This window comes from Chinchilla lanigera, unplaced genomic scaffold, assembly GCF_000276665.1.
Source record: "Chinchilla lanigera isolate Chin_1 unplaced genomic scaffold, ChiLan1.0 scaffold00068, whole genome shotgun sequence".
In the NCBI taxonomy this organism is placed as follows: Eukaryota; Metazoa; Chordata; class Mammalia; order Rodentia; family Chinchillidae; genus Chinchilla; species Chinchilla lanigera.
Genome location: NW_004955469.1, coordinates 8,437,394 through 8,454,203, shown reverse-complemented (window position 1 = coordinate 8,454,203; position 16,810 = coordinate 8,437,394). Strand labels below are relative to the sequence as shown.

The window sequence follows — 16,810 nt, the reverse complement described above, 5'->3', positions numbered from 1 at the left end:
TTATGCAATCCCAATCAAAATACTAATAACATACTTCAAAGAACTAGAGAAAAAAATCCTAAAATTCATTTGGAACCAGAAGAGAGCTACAATAGCAAAAGCAATTCTGGGCAACAGGCAAGGCAGGGGGCATCAAAATCCCTGACTTGAAATTATACTACAAAACTATTGTGATAAAACAGACCTGGGGATCAATGGAAAAACCTTTACTGGAAGAAACATAGCCTCTTTAATAAATGGCACTGACAGAACTGGATTTTCACAGGCTGAAGATTAAAACTCAGCCCATATCTCTCACCATGCACTAACCTAAAATCAAAATGGATCAAAAATCTAAATATTAAAACAAAGACACTAAATCTATTGGAAGATAAAATAGGTAGAATTCTTGAAAACATAAGTGTAGGCAAAGATTTTATGAACAAAACCCTGATCATACAGAAAATAGTACAAAGAATCAACAACTGGGATCTCATTAAAAAGCTTTTTGCACGGTAAAAGAAATCACCAACAGAATGAAGAGACAACCTACCAAGAAAATTTTTTTCCAGCTGTTCCTTAGACAAAGGACTAATATCTAGACTATATAAAGAACTGAAAACAATCAGAACCCCCAAATTTAGACACCCAATCCAAAAATTGGAATCTGAAATAAATAGACACTTCTCAGATGAAGAAGTACAAACGGCAAATGAATATATTAAAAAATGTTTAATGTCACCAGTCATTCAAGAGATACAAATTAAAACAACACTGAGATTCCATCTCACTCCAGAAAGAATGGCTATTATCATGAAATCAATCAGTCACAAATGCTGGTGGGGATGTGGAGAAAAAGGAACTCTTCTCCATTGTTGGTGAGACTGTAGACTGGAGTAACCGCTGTAAAAATCAGTATGGAGATTCCTCAAAAAAATTAAATCTAGAGGTTCTATCTATAGGACCCCACTATTCCTTTTCTTGGTATCTTCCCAAAAGAAATAAAAGCATCATACCATGGTGATATATGCACAACCATGTTTATAGTTTGTAATAACTAAATCCTGGAAAGAGCCCAAATACTCATTAATGAATGAATGAATAAAGATGTGATTGTTTTATACAGTGGAGTACTAGTCTGTCATAAATAAGGATAACCTTGAGACATTTCCAGTTAAATGGATGCACCTTGAGACCATACTCTTAAATGAAATAAGTCAGACACACCTGTGTAAATATTGCATTGTTTTTCTGGTGTGAGATACCAAAAGGGTAAAGAAGATCCAAAATGTATACAGACACTGGGAAATAGTAAGAAAATGTGCAAATGGGAAGGGGAATAATGGAAAAGGAAGGGAAAAAGAAGGGAGGGAAGAAAAAAAAAGAATAGAAGGAAAAGGTTGAAACAAAACTTTTATAAATAAAGAGAGGAAGAGGAGTTGAAGGGAGGGGAGAGTACTGGGGAAAAAACAACAGTCAAGATGTATTACATACAGGTACCAATTCCCTATCATGAATGTGATCATTATATATATCTAAAATGTGCTAAAAAATTAATTTTTTAAAAAAGGCTTTGAACAAAGAAAGTTGTCCTGTCTTTTTCTTTTCAAACTGAAAAAAACTTAAATTTGTGGTGCTTTTAATTTCCACTTCTTTACTTGCCCATGTTTGCCCATTTATTTCCTCCTGTGGGAAACATTTGCTGCTGTTCTTTGCTGGACATTCCTGGAGGACTGATGCCTGGAAGTATTAGTAATGCAACAAGCACCAGGCACTCACCCCGGCCACCAGGTCCCAAAGGCAAATCAACTTCCTCCTGGCTCCACACCTAGGTGTTATTGGCATGTGACCAACCAATTTACAATACTAATAATAGTCTGTGTTTTACAGTACAACATGACATGACTTACACTGTTCATCGTCTGTTTTCACAAGACTTTCAGGAGTAGGTGTTGGGGACTGGGCTTTGTAAGGGTTAAACTGCTGACCACAGTTCTCTGAAGACAAGGTAACACCACAACTGAGCCAGCGAAGGACATGAGCTCTCACTCCCTATTCCAGAGCAACAAACTACCAACCTTATAGATCAAACAGGTCTCTTTAATTGGCAAAATTTACTGCTGGAAAAGTCTTTGTTCTAACTTCTCAAGGTCCTGTTCAGTTTCCTGCCTTTACCTCAGCTATTCCTTTCTTTCATTTTCCTTCACACCCCCCGAATTTGTTTGAAATTCAACAAATAGTGGCTGTCCAGAAAAGTCTTTGTCTTAGGTCTGAGAGAGTTCTGACCTTCCTGGACGCCAAACTTCATATTACTTTTCTCTTTTATTTAAGTCTTCACCATGCACTCATTTTAGGATATTGGGGGCCTGCCCAAACTCACAATACTAGGGATTCTGTTGATAGTTATCTCAGGTTTTAATCTCAACATATGGTCATCCTTGATTGTCCTATATTGAACATAGTTTTATGTTTTGAATTTTTTAATTATCTTGTTAAATAACTGTGCTTATTCAATCATCCAAAGAGAGTTTGCAAAGCTGTACTTTATGTTCCCAAGATCAGTGGGCAAACATGATGCTTGATTTTTGTAAATAATTTATGGAGCTTACAAGACAATCTTCCACCAAAGCACTTCAATGTGAAGGTGATGCATGTGTCATCCTCAGGTCCCCTCTCTTGCCTGAGCAGTGGTGCTTCCCTGCAGCCTCTTGTGGGTGCCATCACTTGCCCACCAGGTAGCTCAGCAAAGCTGCCATTGATCAGTGCCTTCCCTTCTGCTTTTATGGCTGATTCCAAAGAACCCTCTTGACCCCAGCATCCACTCCAGAACCAAAAGACTAGCGACTTCACTTACAGCCACACCTTCGCTTTCCCCTTTTGCCAGTTTCTGCAGCTTTTTTTCCCTGCCCTATTGTATGATTTGCCCTGTTGGCTTTCTCATTCCATGGATAATAAGGTCTTTGAGGACAGAATCTATTTTGTTTAATCGCTGAGCTTTGCCTAATGTGAATTACCAAAATTTGCTCAGTAAGTCTGCGGTTAATTCTGTATTAAAGTTCCTAAAAGTGAACTGGGCCATGTTACATTTTAAATGAGCATAGAAGGCCTAAAAATAAAACCATCATTCTTCCTGTATCAAGAACTAAAATAAGTGTTTCTAGTAGTTTTATTTTGGGCTGGAGGGGGCGGGGCGCAGTTAGCAAAATCTGCCTTTAGTGCAAAATGTTTACAAGTGCCTTTTTGCTCCATTCTTTAACAACATGACCTTTACTAGCAGTAAGTACTTAAAAATAGACATTTTTTTCTCATACTTTACTCACCCAACCAAATCTATGTATGTAATGGGCTTCTGTTTGTGACTGGTCTGTAAGAATTTCAGTTGCATATTTTAGGAGTGATAGAGTGCTATGAATTAGCCAGAAAGAGCAAGTTTGTGGCATGGAGCTAAAAGATATATCTTCTTAACAAAAATCCATGCCTCCTGACTGGATTGTCTAGCAAGAGAATACCTACTGGTTCTATGGTAAGGTGTAATTCACCAGAACAGTCCAGGTGTGGCCATATGGGTCATCGCTGATGGATGCCTGCGTTCCAGTAAAAGGAAAGTGTGTGCCCTCCCAGCTCCCACCTGATGTAGGGAAGAACTGTGATGCAGATAAGCTGTGCCCCTTTCTCAGGGTGAGCATCTCCTCCTGCACCCTCCGCCTTCAGTCCCCCAGGAAGGGCCAGCAGGAGAGCTGCGTCCCCAGCAACAGCCTCTTGTGCCTGTCTCTCTAGTCTCACCTTCCCTCCTCCTTCATCTTTTCCCCTCATCCCAGAATTTTTGGCTTCATTCAAGTAAGAGCATAATTAATTAAGAGCATAAGGCCCCATGTATCCCCCTGTTTGAAACCAACACTAGGTAATTTTGTCACATAATTTATCATAAAACCAAGACAAACTCAGAGTTTAACAATAGCCATTTTCAGTAAAACTACATCCCATACAGCCTGCAGAATAACGCTACCCTCTAAGATAGCATGTTCTCTGTCAAGGGCTCTCACTCCACGATGTTAATATGGCAAGGGCCCAGGCACATTCTCAAGACTGGTAAATACATTTGTAGTCTAATGGGCCTTTAAAAATAGAACTTCCTGATTCAAAGCTACAGGCAGAGGGAGCACTGAACTTCTAGCAGAGGTATGTGGGAAAGCTTTAATTTAACACTCAGTCAACACAGAGACTGAAGTCACTGGACTGTGCTCGAATAACACGATCGCATCACAGCTACACGTAACTAGAGATGCATTTTTAAAAACTGGTGTTGAATCACAGGATCCCAGGCTTGGAAAGCACTTTTGAAACCAGTCTAATCTCCTTCAGCAAGAATCCTTAGGTAATGAAGACAGATGGGTCATTCAGCCTGCGAATACCTAATGAGATAAAGGATGCTTTGTCTGCAGACTCCCTTTTCCACATTGGATAGTTCTGTTAAAAGGTTCTTTCTGATGGTGAGTCAGAATCTGCCTTGCTGCTCTTACAAACCACTAGTTGGGAGCTCTGTGGTATAAGGGGCAGGACAGAAGTGGGTTTGAATCCAGGTTTACCAAGTGCTCAATATAAAGCCCTGTCTCTAAGCATCAGTTTCCCCATATATAAAACCCTGTTGGTGATGTATCCTTTTGTGTTATCACAACAGTTAGAGACACTGTACATTAAATGTCCTGAATGTGGGAAATACCCAGCAGACAGTCACTGGTCTCAGCAGCAGTGGACTTGGCTGTAGCACTGTGACACAGCTAACTTGCCCCTGGGTCAGTTGACATTTGCCACTCTTGAAATCCTGATTCTCTCCACAAATGTTCATATGATCATGAAGATCTCCTCCACTAGTTTTCTATAGAAAATATTCTTCAGAGCTGGGGGTGTAGCTCAGTGGTACAGGGTTTTCCTGTTATGTCAGAGGCCCTGGGTTCTGTCCCCAGCACCTAAGAGAGAAAAGGAAGGAAGGAAGGAAAGAAGGAAGGAAAGGAGGGAGGGAGGGAGGGAAGGGAAGGAAAGAAGGGGAGGAGAGACGGAGGGGAAGAGAGGAGAGAAGAATGAGAATGAAGAAAGAATGAAGGACGGAAGGAAGGAAGCAAGCTAGGCATGGTGGCACAGGAGGAAGTTTAAGGCCAGCCGGGACTATATAGTGAGACTCTGTCTCAAAAACAAGCTTGATGTGGTGGCTCACACCTGTAATCTCAGCACTCTGAGAGGCTGAGGTAAGAGGATCACAAGTCTGAGCCTAGCCTGGGCCATTTAGTTGACTTAGCAAGACCCGTCTCAAAATAAAAAAATAAAAAAGGCTGGGATGTAGCTCAGTGCGAAGGCTGTGAGTTCAATCCGTTTTCCAGTACCAAAAAAAGAAAGGAAGGAAAAAAGTGCTCCTTCACATGTATTTTGGCCATGAGTTCCTTTGGATATGACCATGTAAAAGAAAGCAGACATTAATAAATATCTGGTGAATGGGCCACCTCAGGAACTCTACTGGGAGTGGCTCACGGGCGCTCACTATCCGCCCGCCACCCAGACCACTGTGTGAGGACAGCCATGCACCTGCACATCCTGCTCCAGCTTGATCTTGATGATGAGGTACTCTTCAGAGTCCCAGATCCTTTGCTTGTTCAGCTGCTGCTCATAGTCCTCCACTCTCTTGATGCGGTTGACAAGGTACTCCAGCTGCATTGCAGGGAAAACAGGGAAAAGTTAGGGGCCCTCCCCACCCCAACTCAATCCTTCCAGTGGCCTGAAAGGCATGGCACAGGGCAAGGTTTGCAAGTTCCATGGCTGGGGAAGTCTGGTGGCTTTCAGCGGCCCCAAGCCTCTGATCTCTTGGGTCACGGCCTGCACTGCTCATGCAGCCCTCAATCCAGACACTCCATGAGGAATGTTCCATCAGGAAGCTGACACAGACCTCGCAATCATTTGTATTTCCAAAAAAATCCCTCAGAGTCTTGGTCAAGATCCTTCTTTATTCCTTACCTCTCTGAAATACAGTGAGAATCCCATACCCTTTAAAACACCATCTTGGGCCATGAATATCCATGGCCAGGGTAAATACCCAAGGAGACAGTGGCAGGGCCATGGAAACTACAGCAAGCTGCAAAGGTGGTTGGTGCTCATCCCCCACAGGGACACCCCCACCTGCCAGGCCACATGGATTAACCATGAAGCCCAGTAATGGATGCCCACCCAGCAGCCCTGGCCGGGATATGAAAGGCTGGCCATCCAGTCACAGTGGGAGTCACCCCCAACTCCACTGCCACCCCTTTACCTCCTTGGTGCTGTGAGCCTGCAGCGCCCACTCCCATTTCTTCTTATTGCTGGTCAGCAGCTCCTGTCGTTCCACCTCAAAGGCTTTCTATGACCAGGAGGGGAGAAGGCCCTGTGTCCACTTCTGGTGAGCAGATCTCATCAGTATTAAAGAAATTTCAGATAATCACGTAGTGCCACATCACCAGCTATAAAGACTAAGTCACATCCACCTTCAGACTGGCCAAATTTCATGCAGCCAAGGGGCTACAGGAATTGCATGAAATTGAGCATCATGAAGTTTATACCTTGCATGAATTTAGAGGTGAAATGTATCAACAGAGGCAGGGAGCTGGAGGAAGACCAAGGCAGTCCTGGGGCAAACCTGCACGCAGCTCAACCTTGACTCCCAACCAGAGCATTGGTTCAAGTTCAAGGTACGGGTTCCTGAATCTTGTCTGGCACTGCCTTCCCCCACCCCCCACCCTCCATCCCCCATCCCAAGTGCCATAAATAAACAGAACACGGCTCAGGTATGCCTACAGTTATGAAGTACTAACCTCTCCATTTCACTCCCCATTCCTGCCTTATTTTTCTCTCAAAATGTTTCTTACCACCTACCAAATTATATAGCTACTAATGTATTTGCTTATTTCCAGCTATCTCCTACGAGATTACAGGCTCCTTTGGGGACTTTGTTTTGTTCACAGCTGCACCCTGAGCCCCTGGAACAGTGCCTGGCGTATAGTAGGCACTTGATGATTACCTCAATGAGTGGATGAAGGAGCAAATGAATTAACAACGTCCTAGAGCAGAGACAGAAATCAGAAGACAAAGACAGGTAGGTCCCTGCTTCGATGGGCCCAGCTCTCCCCAGCTCTCCCAGGGGCATCCAGATGCAGAAAGCGGTCTTTTCACACCCCTTGCCTCTATGTTGAAGAGCTCCTGGCGGAAGGCCTTCATCATGCTCTTCACTTGCTCCTCCATCCTCTCTAGAAGCAGGGAGATGTCCTCTGACTGTTTCTTCAAGTCCTTCACATACTGGTCATCCTTGACTTTTAACTCCTTGAGAATAATACGAGATCATAACATTAAGTAAAATAAATCAGACACACAAGCTTAAACAGTGCATGGTTTCTCTCATAAGAGGAACCCAAAGTATAAATAAATTAAAGAGCAAAATAAAAGATACATAATAGAAAACAGGGAGATCGATCTTTTGCAAATGAGAGGGGGACCAAGAGATGGAGGAAGAGCAGTAGAAGGGAGGGGAACATAAAGAATTAAGATGCATCATGTACATGTACCAGCTCCCTCCGATGAACGTAATCAAGATGTATTGCAAACATGTAACAATAAAATTTTTAAAAAAAGAATAGCTTGTGACAAGAACAACAGGTACCAAGCATATGGCCCCTGGGACCCTCCATCAGAAATGGTAAACACTAAGAATGAAATTGTGCGAGCAAACAATGGCTCCAGAAGAGTCTTTGAAGGGTGGAGAAGACCACAGGGTGGGGACTGGCATAACGCCAGGTCAGGGTAACACGAAATGAGCACACAACACAAAATCAGACCCAGCAGTTATCACTCAGTACAAATCTCACTGCAAGCCCCTAGGAAAGCCTAGAGGGTTCCAGCTAAGCAGTTAGGGTACAAATCCAGCACCAGATCATATCTATTGCAGACTAAATTCAATTCCTTAAGCAAGAACATAAAATCCCAAACAGCATTTGCTACAAAAGTATCTTTCTATTAGATAACCAATGATTTGAAATTACTACAGTGTTTTTTCTACCAGTTAAAAATTTATTGCTGGGCATGGTGGTGCCTGCCTATAATTCCAGTTACTTCGGAGGCTGAGGCAGGAGAATCAAAAGTTCAAGGCCAACCCTGGGCCACTTTGTGAAACCCTGTCTCAAAGTAAAATTTTAGAAAGGGCCAGGGGTGTAACTCAATCATACAGTATTTGATTCGCATACATGAGGCCATGCAACTGATGCCCAGCACCACACACATACACACACACACACACACACACACACATGCATGCATGCACACACACACAAAATATTATAAGTGTTATTGACAAGGATATAGAGAAGTGAGAACCCTTACCTACTATTGGTGGGAATATAAACTGCAATGATTATGGAAAAGAGTACGGAGATTCCCTTAAAAATTTAAAATAGAACTACTATAATATCCAGCAATTTCACTTTAAGGTATATAGCCAAAGGAATTCAAAGCAGAATCTCAAAGAGCTAAGTATACACACATGTTCATAGCAATATTACACACAATAGCCAAGAGGTGAAAGCAATTTAGATGTCTACAGAAAAATAAGATAAAGAAAATGGTAAAACATATACAGGTGCATATATATGCATATTATGCAGCCTTTAAAAAGGAAAAAGTTCTTTTGACTGCTATGACATGGATAAACCCTAAGGGTATTATGCTAAGCAAAATAAGCCCGTCACAAAAGAACAAATACCATATGAATCCACTCATTTGAAACAACTATCTAAAATAGCTAAAAAAAGAAAACCAAAAGCTCATTAACAAGTGTTGCAGGGACAGGCAGAGGGAATTAATATCTAACAGTGCTTTAGTGCTGCAGGATTAAAATGTTCTGGAAATCTATTGTGCAACAGTACAAATACACTAGCACTATCAGACATTTAAAAATAGTGAAGGTAATCCATTTAATAGTGCATGGTTTTTACCATTAAAAAAATAATTAAAGAAAAAAAATTGATCATCTGAATCATGCAGCACTCTCACTAAGCAAGCACAGCCTTCACATGTCTCCATTCAGGAAAAGCAGACCAGCAACCCAGTTCAATACTCTAGCCAGACTCGCTCCGCCGGAATACAGCACCCCGCCTCTTGCCTGCTGCAGCTCGCTGATGAGCTTGTTCTTGTCCTCTATCAGGCCAGCACAGTGCAGCTGCTGAGCGTTGAGCATGTCCCACAGCTCCTGGGGAATCTTCTTCTGTCTGCCCTCCTTCCACTTGGAAGTGATTTCATCGAATTTGTCCTGGCTGGTCTTAACTTCATTCTCCAGCTTCTCGATTCTGTAAACACAAACATGCCAGTGTCTCCACAGGCTGCCTTGCAAGAGTATGGGCGGGTTCTCCTCAGCCTCCAGGGCACTGCGGTACCACAATCAGACCCCAGATGCTGGGTTCTCCCTCTGCCTCCCAATAAATGACTAGCACAACTGCAGGTACAAGTAGAGAAATCCCACCATGAGCAAGGGAAAATAAGGATCACCTTTCCAGAAATTCCAGAGAAACTGTGAAAGGCCCTGAAAGTCATGCTAAGCCTTGAAAGGCTTAGGATGAGATGTGAGGAGAGGCATTAGGGCTACCACGGGAGCCCTCTGCGGACAGTGGCCAAACCATGCCAGCAACTCTCTCTGTATTCAACACCCTATAATTCCGTTCAGTTGTCTCCATACAGGAGCGCAAAACCCCCCAAGGACAAAGTCCCAACCGAAACATCCTGTGAGCCTCTCCACTCTTTCCCCTTCCTGCCCTTCACCCCTCCTTCTAAGCCAGGCCACACTCTGTGCATTCTAATTCGATAGAAGGTTTGTCTCAGGAATAGCTAAAGAGCTGCCAGGTCATCCTTTGGAAGAACATTTATCTGGAACTCTGCCTCTTTGGAGCTTCCGTTTGTCCTCAGTGGCTATGGGATGAAGCCTCCCTCCTTGGCAGGATACTCAGGATGTGTCACAAGCTGACCCTGCAGGTAATTGGCCAGCTTAGCTCCTGACATGGCCCATTTAGGCAGGGGAAGTTTCAAAAATAAAGTCACCAACTCTACCCTGCTAGTAGAACTGGTTAAGTTGCTAAAGGGGAAATGACTCATGCTGAACAATTAACAACGTTGTAGGAGCATGCTCAGCTAAAATGGTCAAATGGTTAACCATTTCTACTTGAACTATGTTTAAGAAGTGAGTTGAAGAAGATTCCAACGTAGATTAAATGAGGACCTCTGTATCTGCTATGAGTCCACTTCTGTACGTAAACCATTATTTTTTGTGGTACTGGGGACTGAACTCTGGAACCTGTGCACACGCTAGACAGGTGCCCTGCCACTGAGTTGCAGCCCTAATCCTTTTCTATTTTTATTTTTATTTTTATTTTGAGATAGTCTCATTAAGTTGCTCACACTGTCCTTAAACTTGCAATCCTCCTGCCCCAGCCTCCTGAGTATAGTAGCTGGGAGTACAAGGGTACACCACCACATCCAGTTCAAAGATGATTATTCTAAGTAGCTGACACCTCCCTGCTAGGCATATGAGACTTGGGAAGATACGTGTGGAAGGCAGCATGCCTACCGAGGACAGGCTGAGGATTTGATGTGGGTTCCTTTGTCTCTCTATCCTAGACATGGAGTCTTTAACATGTTTTAATATGCTGCTGCATTTGTACATAACACTCAGACATCTACAGTCTGTCTTTCTGGTCAGTTCGACTCAGGCCTGCTCCGCTGACCTTCTCAGCCTCATCTGTATTCTTCCACCCACCCCCAAGCATCCTTAACTATCACGCATCTCCAAGGATACTGTGTGGTCTCCTGCCTCCATTCATGCTCTTCTGCCTAAAACGCCCACTCCTCAACACCTCAAACTCCTACTTATTCCCTACAGCCCAACTCAAATGTTGCCTTGCCTGGGAAGTTTTCTCTAATCTCTGCAGAGAGTCCCAGAGACCTCCTCGTGTATGTTGCTGTAACTGCTTACACATACCTGTATTTTAGAACCAGTTATGGTTCCAGGCTCCCATGTTGACTACAAGCAGAGGCCAAGTGAGGTGAGAGTTTTGTAACCACCCCACTTGGCACATATTGGCAATATGACAGTGCTAGAGGGAGGGAGGAGCCAGCAAGGAAGCAGAGAGGGAAGGAGAAAGGAGGGAGGGAAGATTTATAAGGGGCAGGAGGGATATTCCAGACTAAGCTGCACACAGTCACTTTCCAACAATGCAAACGAATTCAGTGGCCTATGAGGGAGTCCTGTCACACCCACAGGCTGCAAAGAGGTGGGCCCTTTACCTCTGGCGCTTTATCTCCTCCTCTTCCACTCTCCTGTGGATCTCCCTGACATCTATTGCCACCCGGATATTTGTCACCAATTCAGTGCCATAGAGCAACAGTTTAGCCAATTTCTGAAAAGAAAAATATGAGAATTTATAAAGTTAAAACACATTGTAACAAATTCAGAAAGTTAGAAAACCAAATACACGTTTATCTGCAAGTGTGTATGATTGCAGCCTTGCTGTGGTTTGCAATCTGGAATGTCCCCCAAAGGCTTGTGTGCTGAAGGTTTAGTCCTCAGTGTTGAAATGTTCAGAGGTGGAGCTTTGGGGAAGCGATAGGGGAATGAGGACTTCGATCACAGCAGTGGGTTAACCACTGATGGGCTCACGGTGGGTGGCGTTATTGGGAGGTGGTGGACACTTCAGGAGACGGGGCCTTGTTGGAGAGAAGAAGTCACTGGAAAGGTCTATCTTCCCCAGTTATCTCTCTCAGTCTCTCTCCCCACCTTCACCATGAGCCCAGAAGCAACGCGGCCAGCTGACTATGGATTGAAACTATGAGCCAAGGTTGTTTATTCCTGGGTATTTTTTCACAGGGATAGAAAATTCACACAACCTCAATAAGAACTGTTAAAAATTACTGAGTGAAATTAAAGAATACCTATATAAGTGGGAGGGTGCTTTACACTTATGGGTTATAAATTCAGTTCAATCTTGATTAAAATTCTAGCAGATTTTTTTTGGGTAGAAATTGACAAGCTGATTCTAAAATTTACATAGGAATGCAAAGGGCCAAGAATTGCCAAGACAGTCAGGAAGAACATGGCAGGAGAACTTACCCTACCAGATATCGAGGTCTGTTGTAGAGCTACAGTAATTAAGCCAGTGTGAAATTGGCATAAAGACAGATAGACCAATGTAACAGAATAGAGAATTTTGGGGAAAAAATGTTTAAGGATCTCTTGATTACAACAAAAGTGCATGCTATGCGGTGGAAAAGGGTGATTTTTCCAATAAATGATGCTGGGACAAATAAAAAATGTATATAGAGAACAATGAGCTTTGAGCCCTACCATATATCACACACAGAAAATCACTTCTAGGTAGATTGCAAATCAAAATATAAGTGGTAGGATAATAAAGATTCTAGAAGAAAATCCTCATATACAAAGATTAAACAGGACAAAAAAGAATGGCATATGTATAGTTTTTATGGTTTTTGTTGTAGTCACTTTCCCATGGCTGGAACAAAATACCCAACACCCACAATTTAAAGGAAGAAAGGGTTTCTTTGGACTCACAGTCTTAGAGGATTCAGTCAATAGTCGGCTAACTCCCAGGTAGAAAGGGCATAGTGGGAGGGTCTGGGTGAAGGACCACTGTGCCTCCCATGGCAGCCAGGAAGCAGAGAGAGAGGAGGACTCAGCAACAAGAATACAGCCTTCCAAGTGAGCCCCCAGTGATCCAATCTTTCCAAAAGCTCCCCAACCAACATGCAATTTCTGGAGGATATTTTAGACTATTAAAAAATGATTGAAAAAGTATAAGGCCAAATACAGGTCTGAGGGTGGGACTAACTGGTCATCAATACCTTGGTCTTGAGGAGGGCAGCGTGTTTTGTATACTTTTCTCTGTGATGTCAACACTCCTCACTACCTAAGTCCTAAGCAAAAGGAATGTTGAAAAGCTCTAATGATAAGACTGTCCCTTTAGTTCCACACTAAAGAGGATGAAAAGAGACTCGCAATGGGCAGTATATTGGTATTTTCAAGGTTCTAAGAATGCTTTAGCCTACACACAAATACTCAGAGGTCAGTGGCTTTTAAAAGAAGAAAGTGAAGTACAAAGAGGTGACATGAGATATTCCCTCTACAGTAGGCAACAGATGTGGAACAAGAATGAACATTAACCCAATATTCTTTCCACTGCAGTAAAACAGCTTTTCCTGGACACAGTATATCCCTGCGCTTTATAATATTTCAGTAACCTGAATATTTTTTCTTCCAGTGAACACACTTATTTTTGCCAGAAATTACCTCAATTTCTCCTGCACAACACTCTTTTAAAATCCCACCTATTTAGCTAAACCTCAGCTCAACTTTCACCTCCACTTTTTGCACATAACCTCCCTGACTAGGCCCATGGGCAGGCATGTTTCTGTGTATCCAGTCACACAGGATTACTGTCTCTATATTTCATTTAACAATGGAATACATGTACATCATTTTTCCAGTTCTGGTTTGCTGTTTTGAACTGTTGTTTCTCCTCTCAAACTTTTCTTGTAGTACGGGGAATCAAACTCAGGACCTGCTGCATGCGCACACATTTGGGAAGTCACACAAGGCTGACAACGAGCTAAGATGAATGACTGTTACAGAGAAGTACTGCATATGTGGACTAAAGGAGTTCAGGCTGGTGTTGCGTCAGGCAGCGGTCTCTGTGAGGTCCCCTGGAAAGACCCTCTGCCTTTCTCCCAGTCCCTCACCCTCACTCCTCTGAAAATGAGGAAGGTGAGACTGGCTCAAAGTCAAGGGCCCCTGGGAATATGAGGAAGTCACGACTGAAGTGACACCTCGTGAAAGTTTATTTATGGTGCAGCATATGCAAGAAAAAGCTCTATTAACAGCAGAGTGGGCTACAAGGAGGGAGACCTAGGTGGCCTGATGGGTCTGGGGTGTGGGGTGTATTCTGACTTATAGGGGTAAACTGGTTTCTAAAAATAACTTTCACTGGTTGGTGTAATCTAGGTCTTCGCCTTTGTTTCTGGAGTGAGGGAAGGATCAGTGGGTTAGGGGTTCCTCAAATGCAGAGTAAATGCACGTAATAGTTTCACCCTAAGGAGAAGTTTCCTCAAGCACACAGTGCACAATAAGCACGTAATTTTACAACTTTCAGTAGCGCGGGTCTTGCCCTTTATTCCCTGCCTGTGCCCCTCTAATCTGTCCCTACACTGGACTGAGCAAGAATCCACAAGGAGCTGGGAACGGAAACAGTCCTAGAGGATGGGAATGCAGCCTGAGGGAGAACAGAAGGGTGGAGCAGGGGAGCAGAAAAGGAGGGCGCTGAGTGGTGCAGATCAAAGGCTCAGAACAGGGAGGAGGAACCCCTCTCCCGGGGTGGAGAGTGGACGCGCCCCTCCGATTGCACGGAATCAAACCAGGGTGGGAAATGAGCCTGCAGAGTTAAACTGGCAACACACTGGCAAAGGCTGGACGAGCAGGCAGGGACTCGACTTTGTCCTGTGAATGTGAGTGACTAATAAGAGCGCACAAGCAGAGAAGGGACAGCACAGAAGCTTATGATCTGCAAGCTCGCTCCTGCAGAGCTCCAAGCTGGGAACTGCTGCGTCCAGCTCGCCTGCAGGTAGAGGCAGGAACAACCGCCACTCCTTCCTGTCTACACCTGACCGGTTCTGTCACACCAGTCTCTGCTCTCCCCACCGCCGGGACCCTCCGCCGCTGAGTTCCTACCAGTCTGCTCTCCTCTTTCTGTTTGTAGCTCTTGCTGTGATCTTCTTCGCTTTCCTTCTTTCCATCTAAATATTCTCCGAGCGCTTCCCTGCGACAGAAAAAAAAAAAAAACAGAACCCGAAGTCATTTCTAATACGTAAATACTGCGTGGAAATATTGCATGGAAATGTTCCACGGAACTTCATCACCATATAGAGAAATAACAAAAGCTGGGGTGTGGGGAGGGTGGATATTGAAGAGTTTTCCTTTCTAAAATTTAAAAATGTTACACTCGAAAGTCAAGGCACATACTAGTAAAAGAAATTTGACAAAATTTTACTGTCTGTAAAATAGACCCTGGATTCAGTCCCTAGTACACAAAAAAGAAAAAGAAAGAAAAAAATGACTCCTTCAAATAATATCGGCCCCCTAGTATCAAATATAAATTAATAGAAGATTTGAGCGTGCAGTTTACAGAAGAAATACAAATGGGAAATGGACGTTTGAGAATAGTCAGCTCATACACAGCCAGAGACACTCAAGCCAGCTGTAAAACAACATGTAGAATAGTGTATAAGTTTTCTTTTTAAAATAGGTACATATAAATATAGGACATTTTTCAAAAGATCTGTGACAAACAGATAACAGTTATTATTTGAGGAAAAAGAATTAAGTTACTGAGGAAATGTATTTTCTACACTTTGTTATTGCCTGAATTTTACAAATCGTGCATGTGTGCGTGCATTAACCAGAAAATGAGACTAAGGAGCCCAGGGAAAGATAAGGTTCTCGATTATGGACTTCTTAGGGGGTGGCAAGGGAACAACCCTGCCACTCCATCGGAGAGGCATTGCTCTGCTCTGGCACACAGCGCTCATCCGGGTTCCTTGTACCGCTGTGGGAAGAATGAAACCACCGTCCACGACTCCAGCATTCACTGTAAACAAGCGGATCCCTTTATCTCATTCTTGTGTGACCTTTTCTAACACAGACTTCCAGCACCACCCCCTTTGTTCAAAGTCTAGTACAGCTCACATAGCATTACACCATTTTGGGGACACACAGTTACTACCATCCCCCACTCCCCATCCAACCGAAACCCCCTTTTCCCTTGTCATTTCATTTGCTTCTCAGATGTTATTGAACCTGTCATGGTTTTCTTAGTAAAAACACTAATCGTTCTGTTCTACTTGGGCCTTCAGACATCACCAGGCTATGTCCTCATCCTCACCCAAATGCACTCCTCTTTGACTTTCTACTTTGACCCCTAATTAATTAATTACCAACTTTATCTAAATAAACCCTTCCAAGCCCCTACTTGGGGCAAAGACCAAGCTGCAGAAAGAAAAAGAATCTACAGTCCATATTTGTTACAAACTATTTTCTAGTTTTAATGTAAATCCCATTGCTACCTTTTACTCATCATTTTTGACCATCAAGTACTATGCTGACCATGCTGATGACCATCAGCTACAAGTGACCACTAGGCATTTAAGAAAATGCTGGTCCAAATCAAATGCGCTTTGAGTTTAAAATACGCACTAGCTGGGTTTTGAAGCAAAAAAAAATGCAATATATGTCTCAATATCAGATGTGACTAAATATATATATTGCATTTTAGCCAGGCATGGTAGCACATGCCTGTAATCCCAGCATTTGGGAGACCGAAGGAGGAGGATCACTGTGAGTTCAAGGTTAGCCTGGTCTACATAGTGAGTTCAAGGTCTGTACAGTGAGTTCAAGGTCAGCCTGAACTACACAGGGAGAACTTGTCTCAAGAAAGGAAGGATATATAATGCAACAGCCACTGTTGATTCGTATCACTTTGAATATTCTAGCTTTGATTTGTTTATGTTTGTGATACTGGTATGCTGCTACTGTTCTATTTGTTTCCCATTTACTACTCTCTTTCAAATAAAATTTTAAAAAGTAATAATCATAAGAAAGAAGGAAAGAAAGGAAAAAATATGGCATTTAAAAAATTTATTACAGTAAAGATACATTCCATTAATCCCCCTCAAAAATCCCCTCCCAGCATACTTATCCCATTGTTCCAGG

The 16,810-nt window shown here is 43.0% G+C and overlaps 1 protein-coding gene across 2 annotated transcripts in view; it reads right to left on the bottom strand.

Moving 5' to 3' along the window:
• Positions 1–16,810, bottom strand: part of Drc1 (dynein regulatory complex subunit 1) — a 63,028-nt gene that overhangs the window by 25,758 nt on the left and 20,460 nt on the right. For both annotated transcript variants that reach the window (XM_005400426.2, XM_005400429.2), the window contains exons 2-7: positions 14,774–14,861; positions 11,320–11,432; positions 9,149–9,332; positions 7,180–7,317; positions 6,275–6,361; positions 5,557–5,679 (exon numbers count right to left, since the gene is read on the bottom strand). In XM_005400426.2, coding sequence (XP_005400483.1) covers positions 5,557–5,679; positions 6,275–6,361; positions 7,180–7,317; positions 9,149–9,332; positions 11,320–11,432; positions 14,774–14,861 — 733 coding nt within the window. The remainder of the gene's footprint in view (positions 1–5,556; positions 5,680–6,274; positions 6,362–7,179; positions 7,318–9,148; positions 9,333–11,319; positions 11,433–14,773; positions 14,862–16,810) is intronic.